General features: G+C 35.5%; 1 protein-coding gene across 7 annotated transcripts in view; it reads left to right on the plus strand.

Annotated features, from left to right (window-relative positions):
- The window catches only part of BCAS3 (BCAS3 microtubule associated cell migration factor), a 559,119-nt gene that overhangs the window by 56,820 nt on the left and 477,375 nt on the right, over window positions 1-24,924 (plus strand). For all 7 annotated transcript variants that reach the window (XM_058560481.1, XM_058560485.1, XM_058560483.1 and 4 more), the window contains exon 7: window positions 19,451-19,523. In XM_058560481.1, the coding sequence (XP_058416464.1) occupies window positions 19,451-19,523 (73 nt within the window). The remainder of the gene's footprint in view (window positions 1-19,450; window positions 19,524-24,924) is intronic.

Raw genomic sequence — 24,924 nt, forward strand, 5'->3', positions numbered from 1 at the left:
AGTGTCTGGAAACTGTCTTTTCATACATTTTATCTATTAAAGTTTTCCAGCAGGAGGGTAAATCTAATCCCTGTTACTCCATTATGGCTGGATGTGGAAGTTCAGCATTTTGTTTTAATTCCAAGTTTTGGCTAATTCACTTTAAGATTGCTTAGAACAGCACCTAGTACATAGTAAAAGTTCTGTATGAAGTTTTATAAATGAAGAAAAGAAATAAATTGGGATTGGATTTTGTTTGTAGGATTATTTAAAATTTAACGTGTCTTTGGAGAAGTTGAGTCTCAGATTCTTTAAAAAGTACAACTGTGCTTTTTTCTCTCTGGTGCTAGATGGAGTAGCAAAAGAAAATGATAAAAACACCAAGGGATTCCTTTATTTCTTTTGATATCATGAATAGGTAAAGGAGGCTTAGACTTTCTCTCCGCTCTTATTATCATCAAGGGACTACTATGGTTCTTGCCTTTCAGAGAATGGCTTTTTTTTTCTTCTTTGCCTGTGATGCTTTTAGTCTTAAAAACAAGAGGCCTGGGCCTCAGTTGTTATCATTTGAAGTGTCTTCTTGGCACCTACTGTTTAACCTAGTTTTCATTGAAATTTTCACTCTTGTTGCTGTTACTGTGCCTTGCCATTTTTATGTATATGTGGGTTTACTTTGGGAATATTTTAGAATTTCCATTATTTTCAGTTCTGGAACATGGAAAGAATTTAATTTGAGGCCAAGTGAGTTTATATAACTTTATAGTCGACAGCAACAACCAGACACATGAACTAATCAAAACTCTAATTTTAAATGTGAAAAATAAAAATACAACTGTGTGTGTGTGTGTGTGTGTGTGTGTGTCTGTGTGTATGTGTGTTTGCAAAGCACAAAATTTAGGAGAGTGGCTACCTGGTAGTAGGTGGGTGACAGGCTTTAGGATGTATGAGTCTATGTAAGTAAATGGGAGTTATTGGTAATGTTTTACTTCTCATCTTGGGTGATGGGTTTATAGGTGTTTATTATGTTATTAAGATATAAAGAAGAGGTCCAAGCATTCACCATTGAAGAGAAATGAAACAAAGATTATTAATGGTCTGATTCTTTGTACTCAGTGCCCTAGATAGAGAGGAGAAAGATGCAAGCAAGAGAAGCTGAATATAGCAGTCTTTACTGGTCAGAAATGGAAATCAGAAATGAGAATTAGAAGTGTAGAGTGAGGAAATAAAAAGGAGGGACATTTCTCTCTGTATGTATTTTGCCTTGAGAGATTTTTTTGTATAAAGATGTACTCTTTAGTTTGTTAATGTTTTAAATTTAACAGTATTAAATCAGTTCTGCATTTTTAAAGTACTGCATATCTATATATTTTTTCTCTAACTAGAACAATGACTGCATGTATAGAGCTAACATCTGCTCTTGGTATTTTTATTCGTATTATTGAAAGGACCACTATATTATGATCTCTAGTTAATCATCTAACTTTGTATACCATAGTTTTATGGTTTTTCAAATGTAATTAGTATCATTCTTTAACCTACCTCACAGAACTATCATGAGGACAAATGAAGTAAACTGTAATTTTTTTTTGAAATTTTCTCTGATAAAGTGGCTAAAGTGAGCAGATGTCAAGAGGGAGCTCCATGACCTTCGCTCCACCATGGGCAGGAGGGAAGAAGTGGCTCCAGAATTCTTGCTGGCTCTCTCATCACCGTCTCCCTCTACCCTTCTCACGCTATACTCAGAGTGTTGCCGTCACTATTTTGAGACCATGAGGACTAAATTCCTTATGTTCTTTGTCCTTGTTTATCTCAATCACCGTAAGAAGCCCAAAGGTCATCTCTCATCTTTACACTCTCCTCCATATAGCATTCACTTGTCAGACTTTTCAAATCTCTCTATTAATTCCCCTATAGTTACCCCAACTCCTGAATCCTTTTGACTGGGCCCTCTGGAAGTCACTGTCTGTCCTCTGCAAAATCCTCTATATCTTCAACCTCTTCTGGAATGTTCTTTTCCTTTCTCCTTCTCCTTCTCTTTCTTAGTTATTACCTTTGAGTTTTTAAAGATTAGATTTTTATCTCATGGTTTTCTGTAGTACCACTCCTTGCACAATTCCTAATAGCTGATGATGTTGAACTTTTTGCATGTGCTGTTTGAAATCCCTGTATCCTCTTTGGTGATATGTCTATTCATGTTTTTGCCAATTACTGTTGAATTTAGAGAGTTTTTTACATATGCTGGATTCAAGTCCTTTGTTGGATATATGATTTGCAAATATTTTTTTTCTGTCCATGGCTTATCTTTTCATCTCAATTTACATGAAGTCCAATTAATCATTTTATTTTCAAATAAGAGGGTTATTTCCTCAGAAATATTTTGCCACAAAGTAGTAGAGATCCACTATACATTATTAACTTCGATACTCTGTGTTTGGTTCTTATTTCTCAGATATTGTAATACTTGGGGAAATTGTTGCTTACTCAGTAAGAACTTTGTGTGTATGCAGTAGCGTTCTTTAGGCTAGAATTGAGTGGTTTATGCATGTGTGTCGGGTGTATGCTGTAAGTAGCATATGGTTGTGTGGACTGATAAACTGTGGGTTATGTACATGTTAACACATATTTATTGTAAAATTTCCTAGTGTCCGAAGTAGTTTTTTCCTGGGCAGATATTGAATAAACAGCTAAATATAATTTTTTGCAGTATACTTTTTGGTTAATATGGTATTAATGTTTTTAATTTGTCTTAATGCTGCCTTGATTCTAACCACGTTATTTTGCCACTCACTGAGCTTTTCTAAATCATGCAAGGGTGGTGGATTATCTTTAAAAAGTATTCAATTATTGATAGTGACCATGAAAAAGTAGGGAAGCATAAACTATGTTTTTTTGTTGTTTTGTTTTTTTGCTGAGGAAGAGTCTCCCTGAGCTAACATCTGTTGCCAATCTTCCTCTTTTTTGCTTGATGAAGATTTGCCCTGAGCTAACATCTGTGCCAGTCCTCCTCTATCTTGTACGTGGGTTGCCCCTGCAGCACGGCCACCGACAAGCGGTGTAGGTCTGCGCTCGGGAACTGAACCTGGACCGCTGAAGCGAAGCGTGCAGAACTCAACCGCTATGCCATGGGACCGGCCCCTAAAAAGTATTCTTGTTGGCTATTTAATACATAGGCTCTGACATGGTTACTGGAACCTTGTATATTATAGTATTTTTGGAAAAATAACCATATATTTAAAAAATTTAACATTTGTCATTTCAGCACCTTAGGTAGCTTCTCATACACAGACATTTATTGATGCCAAAAATAGGGCTTTTAATAATAATTTCTGATAATTTATTCAGAATATAGTTCCTCTTAACCTCTATGTTCTAGAGCTTCCTATTATAAGTTATACTAGCCGCTCAGAGCATTAAAGGATTGTATATAACTGTGATGGGAGTGTATTAGGAGCGTTGTTGCTTCTAATTTCCAGGTTGAGGTCCTTTATATCTTTCTTAGAGTTGTGGCTAATGTAATATTGCATTTTTTGAGATACTCTCCTAAGCTACTTATAGGGTGTCTGTAGACATTTTGTTAGACATAATGGAAATAGTGTAAATGTTGGTTGGCCCTTTAAGATAATTTTACTACCATGTTTTTTTGTTTTTTGTTTTATTTTAAACCACCTTTCTCAAAGAGTTTTCCTTCTTCTCCTTGTTTTTCTTCTTCAATTTAGTCTATCTTATACCTTCTTGGATTATATTTCCTCCTATTTTCTCTGTCTTATTCCCACATTTCTTTTCCTAGTCTTTAAAACAAATTTTTATAAAAATGAATTATATATATGTATACAGGTATATTTCTTTTAATATGTTAGCAGTTGGTGTATATTTTCCAGACTTTTTTCTAGGTGTGAATTTGTTTTTATTCTACTAGAGATTCATCAAGTTTCTTGGATCACAGGGTTTCTGTCTTTATATAATTCTAGAAAATTCTCTGCCATTTATCTCTTTGAATATCATATTTTTAATTCTTTCTGTCCTCCTTCTGTCATTGCCTTCACCATGCTCCACATGGAACTTTCTGTCAGAAATTCTACACCAGATGAATAACCTAGCTAGCAAACAGACTAACCTTTACAAAAGGAAAAGAAACCCACACCAACTGCTCTGGTTTTTTTTTGTCTTAGATAAGAATTGAAAATTAAGGATGAGCAGCATATGAGAACAACCAATAGTTTAAAGGACAAATACACTGTTATAAGTCTTACATTATACATGAAATACTATATTATTGGAAGATAGTGTAATAACTTAGATGCATACTGCAAACTCGAGAGCAACCAATAAAAAAAAAGAAACAAACAACAACAAAACCCAAATAGGTATAGTTCATAAGCCAATACAAGGGATAAAATAGAATATTAAAAAAGACTCAGTTAATCCAAAAGAAGACAAGACCCAATTATATGCTGTCTATAACAAGTATATGTTCAATATAAAAATACCAATATATTTAAAGTAATAAAATAGTAAATTTACACCATGTAAATACTAATCATAGGAAAGCTGGAATGGCTCTATTAATATTGGGTCAAGACTGTAGAGCAAGTATTACCAGGGTTAAAGAGGGACATTTCATAATGGTAAAAACATCAGTTCATCGGAGGACAGGACAATCCTAAATGTGTATTCATTTAACAACAGAGGTTCCTTTTTATTGAAATCTGTTTTATTTTTTATAAATCACTCATGTGCGTAGTTTTAAATGTCAACTAACCTCTCAGGACTTTATGACAAAAATTAGTCATCCTCTATTTTATAGGCAGAGTGCAAAGGCCCGGCGGAGGCAGAACACTTGGCATATTTTTGGTCATGGCAAGGAGGAGGCCAGTGAGGCTGAAGCGAAATCGGTACGGGCGTATTAGAGATAGGTGAGAGAGAACTAAATGATGAGCCAGAGGCTGGAGGGCTTGTAAGCCGTGATAAATATTTTGGCTTTTACTTTCCATCTGTGAATGAGATAGGAAGCCACTGGAAGGTTTTGAGAAGAGGAGAGGTCAGTCAGACTTACATTTTTATAGCATCATGCTGTCTGCTGTGTGGAGAACAGAGGGTGGGGTAGAAGGGCTTGATGTCCTTCAGTTTTGGAAGATTCTTATACAGTATTATTATTTTATTATTTATAAATTTCCTTCCTTCTATTTTCTTCATTCTCTCTTTTTAGAACTCTTCTCAGTTAGGTATTGGACATCTATAACGTTCTTATTTAGTTTTTTTTAGATTTTATTTATTTATTTATTTTCCCCCCAAAGCCCCAGTAGATAGTTGTATGTCCTAGCTGCACATCCTTCTAGTTGCTGTATGTGGGACGCGGCCTCAGCATGGCCGGAGAAGCGGTGCATCGGTGCGCGCCCGGGATCCGAACCCCGGGCCGCCAGCAGCGGAGTGCGCGCACTTAACCGCTAAGGCATGGGGCCGGCCCTTATTTAGTTTTTTTATCTTCCATTTTCTATTTGTTCTGTTTTTGGGAAAATTTCTTAAGTTTATCTTCCATTCTGTCAAATTTAACTTAAATGGTATTTGGTTTATGATTATTTGTAAATTATAATAGCTTTAGAAAAGTGCATATAACAAATATATATCTTAACAAAGTGTGAAATGAATACCTGTTCAACCACATCTACAATAAGAAATACAATATTGTTGCAATCCAGAAAGCCCCCAAGTGACCTATCCCAAAATATCCCAATCACTGTCTCCTTTCCTTCCCCTAAATGTAATCACCATCCTAATTTTTATGGTAAATACTTCCTTTCTTTATTAACCTACTGCATAAATATGCATCCCCTCAACACTATAGTTCAGTTTTATCTGTTTCTGAACTTTATTTACATGGAATCATAGTGTATATATTCTTTTGTATATGGCTTCTTATCTAAACATTATGTTTTTGCAAATGCATTCATGTTTTTTGAAGCTGTAGTTTACTAATTTCCATCACTGTGGAGCAGGGTTTCCTAGCCTTGGTACTATTGACATATTTACCAGATAATTCTTTGTTGTGGGGGTTTTTCTTGTGTAATTTTAGGTGTCTAGCAGCATCCCTGGCCTCTACCCATTAGATGTTACTACCACCCCTCGCCCCCTCCAGCCCGTTGTGACCGCCACTGTAATATAGACATTGACACTGAGCAGGGGTTGGCAAAGATGGCCACAGCTGGCTCCCTGTTTTTTCAAATACAATTTAGTGGAACACAGCCATGCCTGTTTGTTTACATATTGGTTAAGGCTGCTTTTGTACTAAGTGGGCAAAGTTGAGTAGTTGTATGAGGGATCTTATGACCTGCAAGCCTGAAGTATTTATTATCTGTTCCATTAAGAAAAATGTGATGACCCTGTGGAGGTTACCCACTGTATGAATATATTGTAATTTGTCTGCTTTACTGTTAATGGGCATTTCAGTTTTTTCTAATTTGAGACTGTAATGAATAATGTTCTCCCTACCCCTAGTCATGACAATCAGAAATGTCTCCAGACATTGACAGAGTGCCCCCAGTTGAGAACCACTGGATTAGAGGACTCAATATAGTTAACATGTCAGATCTCGCCAAATTAATTTGTCGATTCGGCAAAATCCCGGTCAAAACCCGTTGGAAGAAATTGACAAGTTGATTCTAGAATTTATGTGAAACTGCAGAGGACTTAGAGAAAAATAGCTAAGTTTGAGTTCTCCATCCCACTCCCTAAATATCTCAGGTTTATCTTTGTCAACTATATCCTGAATAACGCTGCTGGTCCATTCCTCTCTAAACAATAGTTTTATTTATTTATATATTTGATAAAGACTTCTTGTTGTTGATCGCCTTTAATTGCAAACTGGCTCTTTTTTAGGATCAAAATTTGGTCCAGCAGGCTGCCAGCAGTGGAGCGCGTGCACTTAACCACTATGCCACAGGGCCGGCCCCTGAACACCCTCTTTACCTGGGCATATTTGTTCTAAACTAAATGTACTTTCTTTTCCTAGTATATATATAGTGTTTTCATATTAATGTAAACTGTGAGATAATGCCACATATATGATTTGAGACTAATTCTGCTTTTTAATGCTTCTCATTTTATAATATATGACTTCTCTAGATTTATTTTTGGGCAGCTATATTGTATAATGAGAATTGGGCCGTGTAAAGTTTGCTCAAATATGGGCAAGGTGGAAGAGATGTGACTGCACAAACACAGAAAGTATGACCCTTTTGTAGAATTGGTGTCAGGAATGTATATAAACATCTGGAACACGGTCAGAATTCTATATTATGTAGCACAATCACCATATGTAGTAGCCTAATTAAAAAACTCATTCCTTGAAGATGTTAAACCTCCTATTTAAAAGGCTGTAGCATTTACAATTTAGGAATATAGTGGAAAGTAAGTATCCACATTATAAGATTACCAATTTTTTTTAAGTAAGTAGTAATACTTAGTATTGGTGGGAGTAAAATAGAGGAAGATTGGCACAGATGTTAGCTCAGGGCTAATCTTCCTCAAGCAAAAAAAGAGAAAGATTGGTAACAGATGTTAGCTTAGAGCGAATCTTCCTCACCAAAAAAAAAAGCATTTTTGGAAAGTAATAGAGCAAACAATATTTATTAAATTACATGCATGTTGCAATCCCACATATGTCCTTTGACTTAGCCGTTGCATGTTCGAAAGTCTACTTCATAGGAACAGAAGTGTTCGTCTATAAGAATGTGTTTACAAGAACGTTTATAGCAGACAGCTTGGATGCACGTCAGTAGGAATAGTCAAATAAATTGCGTTGTAGGCACACCAAGGAATATTATGAAGCTATTAAAAAGTGTGTTAGATGTGTATTTGTTGACCTGGAAGTATATACATGATGCGTTGAGTAAGAAAAATAAGATGAAGAATAATTATTATGATCCCATTTTGTAAAACAAATATCTTTAAAAAACATGCTGTTTTTAACTATATATACGTTTTATTTGAAATGTGAAATATAAAATATGTGTATAAGATGAGTGTAAATATGTAAGGATTTCAATATACTCATGAGCAAGACTCACGAACACTTATAAACGTTGTTTGACTTGGGTATGGGATTGTGCACGATGGTGTTCATGCTTGCAGTTCAGCAATTAGAATGAGAGAGAGATCAGTTATCCCTTATGCTTATGCTGAGGTTGTTTTGTTTTTTTCAGGCAATCTTTCTCTAAAAAGGTTAAGGTAAAACTTGTTGAACCTTTATGTTGTAGTATTGGCAGTCACTTCTAAAGTAATTAACGTTTTGAATGAAATAGATTACTTTTTATTCTAATGCATGTATATTCCAACTTCTTATTTTGAAAAACATCAGACCCCCAGAAAGGTAGAAAGAGTAGGATAATAAACTCCTGTATACCTTTCCCTTAGACTAATTATTAATATTTTGGTCACATTTTAGATAAAAAAAAGAGGAAAAAGCTCACCTCTAACCTTACCACTCTAATCAGCCACTATCAGTGTCATGCACATGCACACAGTTTATTTCCTTTGCCACTGAACATCTTGTTTACTTCAATTTTTTAATGCGGGTGTAATTTACAGTAGAGAAATGCAGAGATTTACGTGTTACAGTTTGAGTTTTGACAAATGCATACACTCCTGTAACCCATACTTCTATAAAGATAGAGATCATTTCTGTCACCCCAGAAAGTTTTCACATGCCCTTCGCCAGTCACCCTTCTCTCCTCTGGAAGCATCTACCCTTCTGATTTCTTTCACTTCTGAGGGAGCTGTTTTCCCTGTTCTTCATGATGTTGCATGTATCAGTATATCTTTTTTATTGTTGAGCAGTATTCCATTGTATGAATATACTAAATTATCCGTTCTTTTGTTTATGGAATTTGAGTTGAATATAGTTTTGAGCTATTATAAATAAAGCTGTTGTAAATATTCTTGTATAAATCTTATTGTGTTGTGGAGTTTGAGTCACCATTTGAGTGTGCTGAGACAGATAAATAAATCAATATAACATGTATAATAAGAGCCTCTGTTAAGTGCTTTGAAGAAAAAAAATCATGGTAAGGAGCTAGAGCATGATGGAGGATGATCTTTCTGATTGGAATATATTTTAGTGTCACCCAAAAAAAGGTGTACAAGTGAACTATGCAGATAATTAGGCCATAACTGGGTATTTCCAGGCAGAGAGCACAAAATGCAGCATTCCGGAGGCAGAAGTGTGCTTGGCATATTCCGGTGTGGGTGAGCAAAGTGGAGAGAGTTAAGTCAAAGGGACATTGGCACCATGGTAGAAGAGCGAGAGAGGAGCCAAGGATGTGAACAGTATATATATAGTTTTTTTTACCAGAAAAGTAGATGAATGGATTCACCATACTAGAGTTGCCAGCAACAGTAGTAATTGTGTAAAGTTTATTGAGTTCTTACGTGTTGCAGCACCTTGCTTAGTGCATTGCATTAATTATCGTTTTAAATTCTCACAACAGTCCTCCGTGGAGGTATTGGTCCCCACTTATCCCCACTTTACAGACGAGAGAATTAAGCCACAAAGGGATGAAATACATTAGCCTTTATCAGTAATTTTGTTTGTTTTTCAGCTGAGAAATTGATTGTAATTTTCTGACAGTAGCTTCTTTCACTGAGCAAGAGTAGCAGAGGAGAGAGTTCTGGGCTTTCAGGTTCACATGTGGAATCTCGTACCACAACAACTTGGACAAGTTATTTAACCTCTCGATATCATTTTACTTGTCTGCCAAACGGATGGTTTGTACTTTGTGCTTGTTCAAGTCTGATGAGTCTAATGTGTGAAAGAGCACAGGGGGCCTGAGCACCAAGTGAAATAATATGATGCCACTGAATGTTAAGGGATACTTCACATACTGAACATTTATTTTAATTTATGGAGGAAGGTAATAATGCTAGCAATAATGAAAAAATGTTGCCTTTAATATTTTACATTTGTTGAGGTCATTGTGGAGGCTGAACTGTATACGCATATTTTGGATATTTGAGGCAAAGAGCAAAGATGTCTTTGGTGATCATGTTTAGGTAATATGATTTCTCGCCTGTTTCTTTTTCTTGTGCTTGGTTGATGGTACCTGCAGCCTGTGTATCTATTTTCCTATTTCTCCCTCCTCATTTATCTTACACTTCATCTCTGTCTTAAAAAATTCCTCACATTTTTCTCTGTTTTGGTAAGAAATAAATATGAGGATTATCAAGTTCATAATGGAGATTATTTTGTAAAATAAATAAAAGTAGAAAATAAAAGAGAAAACTTTGTAAGAAAATAGAGCTTTTTAGTGGGAAAAAATGCCAACAGAATCTAAAATTACACACAATAAATTTATTGACTATAAATTGACAATAGAATCATACTTTCTAGCTAAAATTTAGATCTGCAATGTATGACTACAACTTGAAGCTCACATTGAGAAAATCTCTAAGGAAAACTGGACATGGAAAGGCTGATTGAATTAAATCTTTTCCCAAAGGAGATTATTTTGGTAAAACAAAAAATGAAATGGAAGACTTGGAAATGGTTTAACTGATAAAATGAATTAAATTGTTCAATGAAATCTTTCTACAAAAGACTTTTTCAGTTAAAACTCATTAATATTAGCATACTTTTTTGTAAAATGTTTATATTCAAGACATCATCCTCAACATCAAAAGAGTAGTAGTAGTTGGAATATTTCATGATCAGTGGATTTTTCTTTGCCTCTGATTGTGCTCTGGGATCCTCACAGAAGTGGTTTCTATTTGATATCTTGAAATCTTTAAGGCTGATATATGAGCTTAAACTTGGTTTAAATGAGTTTACAATAGTGTGTATGGTGGGGGATATTATTTAACATTTTCTGGCATGCAAACTGTCTTGAATTTTGTTGAGGGGGAGAGGAGTTCTGACTTGGTGGGCAAACCCATTTTCATTACTTTAATTGTGTGATTTATTAGGATTTTAAGCTTTTTATAAATGTTTTAGTGTTATAGGACAGAATTAAAAGGATTTAGAATAAAAGGAGTTTAACAAAAGGACTTTGCAACAGGATTGCAATAGTTTTTATATTTGATGGATTTAGCTAGCCGCTTTTCATTTCAATCATCATGCTACATTCTGTTAAATGCTGTAGAACAGGTGTGTATAACGTCATTGTCTCTATTGTACATGCAAATAAACACAATTTTATATATAAAAAGTTAATCCTCTACAATTTGGAGGATTACATTATGGGAGAGTGATGACTCCATTAGGCATCGTGGAGAGTAAATGCTACTGTTTATACTGCATGAAAAATCAGGTTAATAGCTACAGTGTTCATGAGATTTTGTAGAATTTTTATACTAACACTTTAAAAATTGTATTTATTCAAACCATTCACAATGAAATTATTTAAAGCAGAGTTAAGGTTTTGTTACTAGTTTTCCAATTCTGAAATTAGATTTTTTTTTTTTAGCTGAAGAGCTTGCCTCAAATCAATTTGGAGGTTTTGTTGTTATTTGCTTGCTTGTTGTAGGCTCTAGTCCTTTCTACTTGCATGGTGTTATTAGTAGGTGCTTCAGGAATTATGCTGTTTTCAAGTTAGGGCTTTACTTTGCAGTTTAAAATTTTTGCTTGGCTGCCTTCTCTGAATATCTTTGGAGAGTGTAACTCTTTAGGAAGTGTCAGGTGGCTGACCTATAGAGCCAAGTCAGCAGTACTGAGATAACTCATTAGATCAGCTGAAACCAATGGAGTCGTTCAGTTCAGGTTTGAGAAATGCAAAACAATCAAACCGTTCTTGTCAGTATTATTTGCATTTTAAAGACATGATGTTTCATTCCTCAAAATATCAAATTGGTATGTATAATACAGGTACAAACCGTGAAGACCTTGTAGACACCAGGAAGCAGAAGGAAAATAGTTATTGTTAAAGGTGAAGGTGAAATATGTAGGAGTGAAAAATTGGGCTTGTATAGATGAAGTTCAGTTTTAATTAATTTGGAACATAAATATTGTGGGCTTTGGACCAGTTAATTTTTAATTTGTGTTTCGTTCAAGTCATATTGTTTATTGTGAAATCTGATTTATTTGTTTAGCAGGGGTAACAGCACACGATCCACAGTAAATTAATGATTTGTAAAGACTTAAACACTGATTGTTATAAGCTCCTGAAAATTTTAAATAGTTATAAAGAACTCTATTCGTAAACATTAATTGTGTTTTTAGTTTTGATCCATGATAATATAGCCTGGCAAGGGATGATAGAACTTGTCTTAATTTATTTTATATAATTATTATATTCACAATTTAAAAGTATCATATTATGTCATGTCACAATCTAAATGTGTAACCATTAGCCTATCTCCTCTGGATTAAACCTCATTATTTTTGAAAGGATCTGTTAACATGGATTCTTAACATTACAGTTGCCTTTTACCATCCAGTGAAGAAATGAAACATTGTTAAGAGAGTGCTGATATCCCCTGGCTACCTCTCCCAAACATTATCTCCATCCTAAACCCCCTAAGAGGTATATCCCTATCTTTACATTGGTGTTTATCTTTATATGTTTATGCATTTAGTACTTAATGTAACTAAATATCTATGTATGTATGTATATGTCTAATTACACACACCCGTGTGCATGCACACACAACTTATTTCTACCTTTTTCAAAATATTTAATTGTGGTAAAAATCACATAAGATAGCATTTACCATCTTTAAATCTTTACAAAATTTTAAATGTACAGTTTAATAGTGTTAAGTATATTCACAGATCTCTAGAACTTTTTCACCTTGTAAAACTGAAACTCTGTACCCATTGAATAGCAGCTCTCCATTTCTCCCTGCATCCCCAGCACCTGGCAATCACATTTTACTTTGTTTCCGTGAGTGTGACTATTTTAGATGCCTCATATAGGTGGAATAATGGAGTATTTGTCTTTTTGTGACTGGCTTATTACACTTAGCATAATGTCCTCAAGATTCCTCCGTGTGTAGCGTGTGACAGGGTTTCCTTCTTTTTAAAAGCTAGATAATATTCCATCATGTGTAAATACCACATTTTCTTGATTTCTTCATCCATCAATGGGCCTTTGGGTTGCTTCCATATTTTGGCTATTGTGAATAATACTACAATGAACCTGAGTGTTCAAGAGCTTGGTACATCTTTTCTTTTTGCTGAGGAAGATTTGCACTGAGCCAACATCCATTGCCAATCTTCCACTTTTTGCTTGAGAAAGATTGGCCCCGAGCTAACATCTGTGCCAGTCTTCCTTTATTTTGTATGTGGGTCCCCGCCATAGCATGGCTGCTGCCGAGTGGTGTAAGTCTGCCCTTAGGAACTGAACCTGGGCTGCCAAAGCGGAACGCACCAAACTTAACCACTAGGCCACAGGGCTGGCCCTGGTACATCTTTTTTAAATTAATATTTTAAGAGCACGTTTGGTTATACAGCAAAATTGAGTGGAAAGCACAGCGAGTTCCCATACACCCCCAGTCCCCACACATACATAACCTCTCCCACTATCCACATCCTTCCCCATTAGTACCTACATTGACACATCATCACCCAAAGTCCATGGTTTACATTACTCTTCCCTATTGGTGTGGTACATTCTATGGGTTTTGACAAATGAATAATGCCATGTACTCACCATTGTAGTATCATACAGAGTAGTGTCACTGCCCTAAACATCATCAGTGTTCTACCTATTAATCCTTCCTTCCCCCCAAACCCCTGACAACCACTGATCTTTTTACTTTCTCCACAGTTTTGCCTTTTCCAGAATGTCTCATAGTCGGAGTCACACAGTGGGTAACTTTTTCAGATTGGCTACTTTCACTGAGCAATGTATTTAAGTTTCCCCCATGTTTTTTCATGGCTTGAAAGCTTATTTGGTTTTAGTCTTGAATAATATTCCATTGCCTGGATGTACTACAGTTTATTTATCCACTCATCTACTGAAGGACGTTTTAATTGCTTCCAAGTTTTGGCAACTATGAACAAAGTTGCTGTAAACATCTGTGTGCAGGTTTTTGTGTGGACAAAAGTTTTCAGCTCCTTTGGGTAAATACCAAGGAGCGTGATTGCTGGATCATATGGTAGGAGTTTGTTTAGTTTTGTAAGAAACTGCCAAACTGTCTTCCACTGTGGCTGTATCATTTTGCATTCCTACTAGCAATGAATGAGAGTTCCTGTTGCTCCAAATCCTTGCCAGCAGTTGGTATTGTCATTGTTTTGGATTTTGGCCATTCTAGTAAGTGTGTAGTGGTATCTCGCTGTTGTAATTTGAACTTCTTTGATGACATATGATGTACAGCATCTTTTCAAGTGTTTATCTGCCATCTGTTTATCATCTGTGGTTAGGTGTCTGTTCAGATCTTTTTCCCATTTTTTAAATTGGTTGTTTGTTTAATTGTTCAGTTTTAAGAGTTCTTTGTATATTTTGGATAGCAGTCCTTTATCAGATGTGTCTTTTGAAATATTTCTCCCAATCTGTGGCTTGTCTTCTCATTCATTTGACATGTGTACCTTTCTTTTTTTTTAATAATTTTATTTATTTATTTTTCCCCCTAAAGCTCCAGTAGGTAGTTGTATGTTATAGCTGCACATCCTTCTAGTTGCTGTATGTGGGACGCGGCCTCATCATGGCTGGAGAAGCGGTGCGTTGGTGTGCGCCCGGGATCCGAACCCGGGCCGCCAGCAGTGGAGCGCACACACTTAACCACTAAGCCACAGGGCTGGCCTGATGTGTACCTTTTTAAAGAACAAAACTCAAAGTATTTAATGTTATAGAAAAACATTTATAAAGCAGTCCTAGCAAGGAGTAATTTCCTCTTTATTCTATCTGCCATTTTAAAAAAACTTTATTCTGAAATATTACACATTTACAGGAAGTTGCAAAAATACTACAGAGAGGTCCTGTGTACCCTTCACCCAGCTTTTCCCAGTGTTTATATCTCATATAAGTTTAGAACAGTATAAAAACTAGGAAATCAGCATTGGTGGAATGTGTGCACATAGTTCTGTGCCATTTTATCACGTGTATGGATTGGTGTAACCACCACCACAATCAAGATACAGATCTATTTCATCACTACAGTGATTCCCTCATGCTGTTTCCTTTCACCATACCTAACTGTTCTCCGTCTCTATAATAATTTTGTCGTTTCAAGATTGTTACATAACTGAAATTACGTAGCATATGAAGTTCTGAGACTGGGTTTTTTACTTAGCACATTATTGTTTTGGTATATCCAAGTTGTTTAGTGTATTGGCAGTTCTCTTTTAGTGTTGATTAGTATTACATGGTATGGAGATATCATTTATCTGTTGAAGAACATCTGGGATGATTTCACTTTTTGGCTATTACGAATAAACCTGCTATGAAAATCTGTGTACAAGTTTGTGTGCACAGGTTTTTATTTCTCTGGGGTAATTGCCTATTATTGTGATTGCTGGGATGTATGGTAAGTGTATGTTTAGTTTTTTTGTTTGTTTCCTTAAAGAAACTCCCAAACTCTTTTCTAGAGAGGCTGTACTATTTTACATTTCAACCAGGAATGTATGAAAGATCTAGTTTCTCTACATCTTTGCCAGCATTTGCTGTTGTTATGATTTTTTGTTTTTCTGTTTTAATAGGTGTCTAATGATATCTCATTGCAGTCTTAATTTACATTTTCTTGATGGCTAGTCATATTGAAAATCTTTTCATTTGTATATTTGCCATCTATATCTTCTTTTCAGTGAAATATCTCTTCGTGTCCTTTGCCCGTTTTCTAATTGGACTGTGTGGGTTTTTTTAGTGTTGAGTTTGAGTTTACTTATATATTGTAGAGATGAGTGCTTTATCAGATATGTATTTTGCAAGTATTTTTCCCCAATGTATAGCTTGTTTTAAATTTTAATTAAACCCAATTTATTGATTTTTTTTTTTTTTTTGTCTTATGTATCATACTTTTTGGTATCATGTCTGAGACCTCTTCACCAAACCCTAGGTCCTGCAGGTTTTCTTCTAAAAGTTATATAATTTTACATTTAAATCTGTGATCCATTTTGAATTAATTTTGGATAAGGTGTGAGGTTTAGGTCCAATTTTGGTTTTTTTCCTGTGGATATCCAATTGCTCCACGACCATTTGTTGAAAAGACTACTCTTCTTCCGTTTAATTGCTTTTACATGTCTGTCAAAAATCAGCTGGCCATATTTGTGTGGGTCTATTTGTGGGTTCTCTTCTGTTCCTTTAATCTATGTGTCTTATATCAATTATCTGTCTCCATTTATTTAGATTTTCTTTCATTTTTTTATCAGCATTTTGTAGCTTTCAGTATACAAATCCTGTACATATTTTATTAGGTTTATACCTGAGTTTTTAATTTTCTTTAGAGCAATTATAAATGGTATTGTATTTTTAATCTTGGTTTACATATGTTCATTGCTAGTATATATAACATATGTTCATTGCTAGTATGTGTAAATACAATTGATTTTTGTATGTTGAACTTGTCTCCTGTGACCTTGCTCAACTAACTTATCAGCTCTAGGTGTTTTTTTTTTTTTGGTGGTTGTTGATTTCTTGGGATTTCCTATGTGTCAGTCATGTTATCTGCAAATAGGGAGTGATGAGAGGGGCCATCCATATCTTGTGCCTGACCTTAGGGGGAAAGAATTCAGTCTGTATGATGTTAGCTGTAGGTTTTTGTGATAAGTTGTGTAATACCTAGAGCAATCACTTGAATTCTGGATGCTGTAAACAGCCAATTTTTTTCTCCATGGAGGCTTGTGGAAACTTCTTGTTCCCACTGTCCTGAAACAATGCACCTTGTGGTTGGTCTGTTGAATCCAAGGTGCTAGACCCTCAAGGAGCTTATAAACTCATATTCTTTTGTTCTGCGAAATTGTTTTGAAATATTTCATGGATGATTTCTTCCTCTCTATTTTCTCTGTTCTCTCTTTTTGGAACTCCTATCTATGTATTGGACCTTTGAGACTGTTCCTTTAACATTTCGTGTGTGTGTGTGTGTGTGTGTGTGTGTGTGTGTGTGTGTAGGTGAAAGCTGTTTTTCTCTTTTTTTGTTTTTGCTCTACTCTCTGGGAAATTTTCTTGATTTTACCTCTGACCCTTGCATTGAGTTTATTAAATAATATCTACCTTACTTTTTAATTTCTAAGAGCTCTCTTTTATTCTGAGTCCATTTTTCATTGCATTCTTATATTGTTCCATGCCTGAAATATCTTCTATCTTGGAAAATATTAATGAATGTTTTTTATTTTTGATGTTTTTCTTCCTGTGTAGAGTTAGCCTCTTTGGCAGATGATTGTTAGTTCTTGGTTGTCTGCACATATTTCTAAGTGGTAAACTAAAAAGCTGATTGAAAGTTCTGTGTTTGTGTTTGTCAACTTTTAACTTTATGGTTTGGTGCTTTGGTTGTGCCGTTTGTTGTAGCCTTCTGATTGACAGTGTCTTTCTTCATGGACTGACTTGTTAAATTCTCCAGAGAATACTTACAAGCTCCTAACTTTACAAAGATAAGTCTCAGGAATACCTGGTATCATCAGGTGTCGAGTAGTTTGAGTCTTATGTTTCATTTTTCCCAGGACTGGCTTGAACTTTTACTTAGGGCTCCTAACATAGTCATCATTCATCTGTTTTCAAAATTTGTTGGCATTATTATACATTTTTTAACCCTATTTGATTTAATATATCTATACTGGAATTTTCAGAAGGGATAAAATGAAATGCATATCTTCAATCTACCAGCTTATCTCAGAAGTTGAAACAACCACTTACCTGCGTCTTCTGGCATTGGCCTCCCTTTTAAAAACAAATCAAAATTTTGGAGGAATTAATGTATTCATATGATTTGAAAACTAAAAAGTATAATATATATATGCAATGAAAACTTCGCTCCCATTTTTGTTCCTTATATTGTGCTTTTTCCATTCTCCCTATCGGAAGTAATCGTTAGTTAAGATTTTGTATGTATCCTCGCAGAGTGTGTGTGGGTAGGTATCTATACAGATAAGCCTCTCTTTCTCCTTGTTACACAAAAGATGGGATATTATTTTGTGTCTTCTTATTATTGTATATCTTCCTTTTTTTCATTCTATATTTTGGATCTCATTCCATGTTTTTATAGAGCATGTCTTCATTCTTTTATAGTTGTAGGAAATACTTATATTTGGATTTTATTAGTCTTTTGCTGTTACAAGCAATAGTATAGTGAATAATCATATATACAGGTTATTTTCCTCATGGCTGAGTATATGTGTAGGATGAAATTTTAGCAGTGATATTTCTCTATTAATGGGTATTTGTGTTTATAATTCTTATTGATATGGCCAGACAATTTTAACAGAACTTTTGGATTTTTTGAGAAACTCTTAGGTAAAGGTCAGTGTATGTCAATATAGTTAAAATTTTTTAAATGGAAAATTTCTAATTTATTCAAAAGTAGTGAAAATAGTATAACGATCTCTAAGAACCCATCACCCATCATTTTCTGGCTATTCTTGTTTCATTAACATCTGCTCTACTCCTTCCAGAATATTTTGAACCACATCCCAGATATCATATGGGTTTATTGGTTCATATTTCATATTTAATTCTAAGAGATAAGGAATCTTAAAAATGTAACTGTAGTACCATTATCACTTTAAAAAATGAGCAAGTTTCAATGCAGTTTTTCAATATAGTTTTAAGTGGAATTTCTCTCACATGTTAGGTTGAGCATCTTTTTTTGTGGTTCAGAGCCATTTATATTTCCTGACTCCATTTTTCTGCTTATTGCTGCTCTTATATTGGTTTCATATCGAGTAGTATTGTTGGGTTCACCTATTATTATCTTGACTTGGACTTCCAGTATAGGTTGAATAGGAGCAGTTACACTGGGCGTCCTTGTGTTATTACTGATTTTAATTGGAATGCTCTGAAGCATTACCTATGATATTTGATATAGATCTTTTGTAGGTAACCATTATTGGGATAAGAAAACTTACTTGGCTCAATCCAATTTGGTTATAAGATTTTATTTTTTTCTAATACATTGCTATTCAGTTTAGTAATTTTTTTTTTTTTAGGATTTTTGCATTTATGTATATTGAGAATGGTCTATAATTTTATAATTTTCCTGTCCTGACCTACTTTTATTTAATTTTTACATCAAGATTGTATACTAGTCTTAGGTAATTAATTGCTGGAGTTGGGGATGGTTTTCTGATCCCATGGAGACTGTGTATAAGATGCAGTTGGTGCCAGTTTTTAAAAAAAGGTATTTTAAATGCTGGTTCAATTTTTAAAAATAGTTATAGGTTTACTTATAGCTTTTCCATTTTTTGTTCAGTCAAGTGTATAAGTTATATCAATTTATAATGAATGTTTGCTATCTTTTCAACTGCAAATTTTTTTGAGAGCATGAAAATAATGGGAAATATACAGGAATACTTCTCAAAGTTTTGTTTTACATTTTATTTTATGTTCCTTGTCAGGTGCTCAAAAGTGTGACAACTTTACTGAAAAAAGGCCCCTCCTTGGTGTTTGTAAAAGCACTGGATCTTCAGGGTAAGGAAATTAAAAAAATTCTTTTAACCACTATTAAAAATTTGTTTTGTTATTCCAGAGGGGGATCTTTGATTTCTTAAAATCTTTGTTACCATAAGACTGTGCTCTTATAAGACAGAAGGGAAAGGAAGAAAAAACATTTAGGGTTTCCTGTGACTCAGGCCTTGTTATTTCTCTGCTGTTTTGTCATATGCAGGGGGATAGCAAGAGAGAAAAGAAAGCCAGTAATAGGTCAGAATTCAGTCTTGAAATAAAAGATTAGCACCATTAAGAAAAATGTTTTTCAGTTTATTTGTTTTTTAATGTAGTCACTTTTATGATGGCCTTCTACAGTGGATTAGAAGTTACTATTAGCTGATAATAATAATAACCATCATTAACTATCACTAACATTTGTTGTTGCTGCAGCATGTGCCTGGTGCTGTTTTAAGGGCATTGCATGAATTTTCTCTTTTATTCCTTACAGCAACACTGTGAAATAGAGACCATTCTTTTTTTTTTTTTCTTTTTTTGATAATTTTATTTATTTATTTATTTATTTATTTATTTTTTCCCCCAAAGCCCCAGTAGATAGTTGTATGTCATAGCTGCACATCCTTCTAGTTGCTGTATGTGGGACGCGGCCTCAGCGTGGCCGGAGAAGCGGTGCGTCAGTGTGCGCTGGGGATCTGAACCCCGGCCCGCCAGCAGCAGAGCGCGCGCACTTAACCGCTAAGCCACGGGGCCGGCCCTAGAGACCATTCTTAATCCTGTTTTACAGTTGAGAAAAACTGAGGCACTGAGTTCACTGAGCAGAGCCATGGATTCGAACCCAAGCAGGCATGCTCTTAATTCCATGTTGGTTACATTTGTAACAAGGAGAAGGCTGTGGATTAATTGTTATTACTCATAAAGTCAGCTGTTTTCTCTACTTTGTCCATATATTAAATGAGAATAATGTTCTTTTCAATGGCTTATAATGATTTAGTTATCAGGTTGTAGTGACCTTTTCAGTATATAATTCCAATTAGGAATTATGTTTAGCTGCTGGTAAAGTTACAGTGGCCTGCACAAATCATGTTATTAAGTGGGTACACAGTCCAGGGCTAGTGAAATGTTTCTATAATGTCATTAGTGACCTAGGTTCTTTCCAGCTTTGCCATCTTTAGAATGTGACCCCTTTCCCTAATGATCTCAAAATGGCTGCTGTCTTTTCAGTTAGTGCATCTTTTCAACTTGAACTCCTAGCTGCAAGGAAAGCTGGGAAATAATTATGGTTTTGTTAGTAAGGAAGATGATCAAAATGGATATTAGACTTGGCAACCAGCAGTCCTTATCACATGCTTTTAGCCCATAGTGTGCACTTTAGGTGATGAGTGCAGTGGAGAAGGAAGAATGTGCTAATGATATAACATGATTACATCTTGGAGTCTTAATTGTTGCTTTCTAGGGATATGGTTTGACGGCATGTGTTACAAGGCAGGTTTCTTCCAGTGTAAATTTCTGGTAGAAGTAGGCAAAAATTTACTGTTTACTCAGCACTGTGCCAGGTGTGGGATAAGGATACAAAAGCATGAAAAACCAATTCCTTGTCCCAAAGACTTGAGGATGTGGCTGAAGAATAAAAAGCATAAACACACAAAATAATTATGAGATAATGATGTATAATAGGAATTCAGAGAAGGTAAAGATAAGTGTGCATGGATTAATGGGAGAAGGCCTCATAAAGAAGGTGCAGTATATGCTGGATCTAAAGGAATGAAAAGTTTTGTAGTACATGTAGAAGAGTAAGGACTTCCAAAGTAGATTATAAAGCTATAGCAGTGGAACAGAACTTGGTATAAATACACTTAGGAATGATGGAGGTTTGTGACTTAGAACTAAGGTCATCTGCAAAACAGGTAAAAACAACCATCTCAGTGCTCTGGAACTCAGTCAGAGGCTTACAACAATCTGAAAAGTGTTTATGTTTGAGAAACTGGTTAACTCTGAGTAATAATAACGGGAATCTGTGGCATTCATGCCTGGAGCTGTTCCCATCACACTCCACCCTTTTCCCCTTCCAGCTTGGTTGATTCTTCTAGGGTGGGGAAGTTTATGAGGAGTAGCACTTTTGTTGCTATGGTTGGAAGATGCTCATTCATCTTGGAAAGGCAGGTTTGCCCATGCCCAGTGGCATTGTCCATGGAAGTTCTGGTCTTGGGGCATATGAGTTGGAGAGCCGGCGGCTCTTTTAGCCTCGAGTCATGGTTAGCTGAGACTTCCTGTATGTGCAGAGGAACCATGAAAGGGTCCAGGGGGAACTAAAATCTGGGGAGACTTGAAAATGTTCTGAATGTTGAATGTGCTCCCCTACCCACACACAGATCCTTTTCGAAAGGATGGCAACTTTTATTGAGTATTTGAGTAAATGATGACAACCTGTATTGAGTATTTGAGCATATTCTCTATTGTATCATTGGCTAACCACTAAGCTACATAGACACAGGGGCAATCTCCAGGAAACCAGGCTTTAAAATAAAAAAAAGAATTAAAGTAAAACTGAGCAGAGACATTAGTAACTGCACATTGTAGAGGAAGGCAGATTTGCAGAGTTGTTATACCATATTATATTTATAAAATTTTAATGTCTAGTTTTCGATATATGGTTATGACACATGCCAGGAAACAGGAAAGTGTAGCATATTGAGAAAAAAAGGCAGACAATAGAAACTGTTCGTGATTGTTGTCAGGCGTTAAATTTTGCTGACAGAGATTTAAAGCAGCTATTATAAATATGTTCTAAGAACTAAATAAACCATATTTCTAGAATTAAAGGAAAGTATGATAACAATGACTCGACAAATAGAGAGTCTCAATAAGGAGTTAGAAAAACCAAATGGAAAATCTGGAGTTGAAAAGATACAAAAAGTGAAGTAATAAACTTGCTAGAGGAGCTCAGCACTATATTCAAATCACCACAAGAATCAGGGAACAGATGTGTTGACAAGGGTGCTGAAAGATAGGAACCACAGAGAAGAGGGTAAGCTACTATGGTGGTGGGAAACTTTGTTGACTTCACTTTTCCTGATGTTGAGCCCTCTGTAATTCAGGTGCATGCAGACCTGTGGAAGCCCCGTGAAAAGATGTGTTTGTGGAAGGCATTCAGCTACCTGCTGAATTTGGTTTGCAGTTTTTGAAAGATTTTTCATTCATTATCAACTCTGCGAACTATGTGATTAAGGAGATTGTTTTTGTTTTTACTGGATTCATTTCTTGAGGTATCACTTTATCAAGAAATAAGGTAGGGGCCTGCCCGATGGCGTGGTGGTTAAGTTTGCATGCTCCACTTCGGCGGCCCGGGGTTTGCGGCTTTGGGTCCTGGGCATGGACCTGCACACCGCTCATCAAGCCATGCTGTGATGGCATCCCACATACAAAATAGAGGAAGATTGGCACAGATGTTAGCTCAGGGACAATCTTCCTCCAGTAAAAAGAGGAAGATTGGCAATGGATGTTAGCTCAGGGACAATCTTCCTCACCAAAAAAAAAATAATAATAATAAAATTTAAAAAGTAAGGTAAAAAAGGAAGGGTAAGGTGATTATATATAGTTGGTAATAAGATCATTTATTGAGGGATGAATTTGATGGTATGGGGGTTATATGAGTCAGGGTTCTCCATAGAAACAGAACCAGTAGGATCTGGGCTATATGTGTGTATGTGTATGGGGAGAGAGACAGATTTTGAGAAGTTGGCTCAATGATTGTGAAAGCTGGCAAGTCCAAAATCTGGAGACTGAGGGAAGACTTGTAATTCCAGTCTAAAGATAGAATTCCCTCTTCCTCCAAGGAGGTCAGGTGTTTTTTAATTTTTTTCTGTTATGGCTTTCAACTGATTAGATGAGTCCCACTCAGATAATGGAGCATAATATGCTTTACTCAAACTCTACTGATTTAGGGGGCTAGCTGGGTGGTGTAGTGGTTAAGTTCATGCGCTCCACTTTGGCAGCCTAGGGTTCATGGGTTCGGATCCCGGGCATGGACCTACGCACTGCTTATCAAGCCATGCTGTGGCAGGCATCCCACATAAAATAGAGGAAGATGAGCACAGATGTTAGCTCAGGGCCAATCTTCCTCAGCAAAATAGAGGAAGATTGGCACCGGATGTTAGCTCAGGGCTAACCTTCCTCACCAAAAATTATCTAAACTCTACTGATTTAAATGTTAATCTCACCTAAAAAATGCCTTCACAGAAACATCTAGTATAGTATTTGACCAAATCTGGTTATTGTCGCCAACCAAGTTGATACATAAAATTAATCACCACAAGGGCAATGAATATAGTGCTGATTAAAATAGCATTTGCCTGTTTGAAAAAATCTATTGTAGATATTCATTTTCTGTCTCCCATTTTTGCTCCTTAATTTATTTTATAGTAGAGGAATCATTCTGGTAAGAGCCTCCTTATGTCTGTATCATTTGCTGCATTAAGAATGATTATTGATGAATAAATGCAAAGAAACTTTTGAATTAAGTTCATAAGTCATTTCATGGACTGTAAGGTCTAGGATAATGTATTCTGTTATTACTGTATATAATCTCTCTCTTCCTGCGTGCTCTCTTTTTTCTCTCTTGTTTTATATCTATCTCTCTACTGCAAGAGGCTGGTGAGAAATACTCATTTTGTTTTTACTTAGTTATTTGCTGATCTGATTACAGTAAACTAAACTGTTGGGTGTAGCATCTTTGTCAGAATGTTTATAATCTTAAGAAAGACATGTTGTAATAGGATTGTGTTATGTTTCTTGCAAGTGTTATATTACAGTTGTTGATACATAGAATTTTCTGTCTGTTCTGAGCTAGTGTTTTGTGAGTATGTATATATTTTAAGTGTTCAGTATTTGCGGTAAGTTAGCCGATGGTGATGTTGAATATACTGGACACTTTTTAGTAACTCCAAAGTTGAGTATAATAACAGAGAAATCTAGTTATAGGTGAGTTCTTTTAGAATCTGTTTCCCAGATTCTGGGATTTTTGAAAGAAGCTGTAACCCAAATTTTTTATAAGGACTATGCTTGTTGACTATGATATTATAGCACGGGGGAATGGAAAGCAAATATTGAATGTGTACTGTGTATCAAGTCTGTTGAATATTTTCCATTATGTAACATCATTTAATTTACAGCAAGCCTATGAGGGAGATTGTATTCTCATTTTATACATGAGGAGACTGAAGCTAAGAGAGGTTCAGTCACAGTTAGTTGTGGATGCAGACCTTTGCCTCACCTGCCAGATCTGTAGATGGAACATGCCTTTGCATTTAGGGAGCCCTAACCTCATGTTTGTGTATTCCACTTACTTTTCTGTTTTCGGACCAGTTATTTCAGAGGTAGTAAAGAATTTAAAAATGTAGCAAGTAAGTCGCAGTTACGTATTTAAACA

The sequence above is a fragment of the Diceros bicornis genome, chromosome 18 (assembly GCF_020826845.1).
Source record: "Diceros bicornis minor isolate mBicDic1 chromosome 18, mDicBic1.mat.cur, whole genome shotgun sequence".
NCBI classification, from domain to species: Eukaryota; Metazoa; Chordata; class Mammalia; order Perissodactyla; family Rhinocerotidae; genus Diceros; species Diceros bicornis.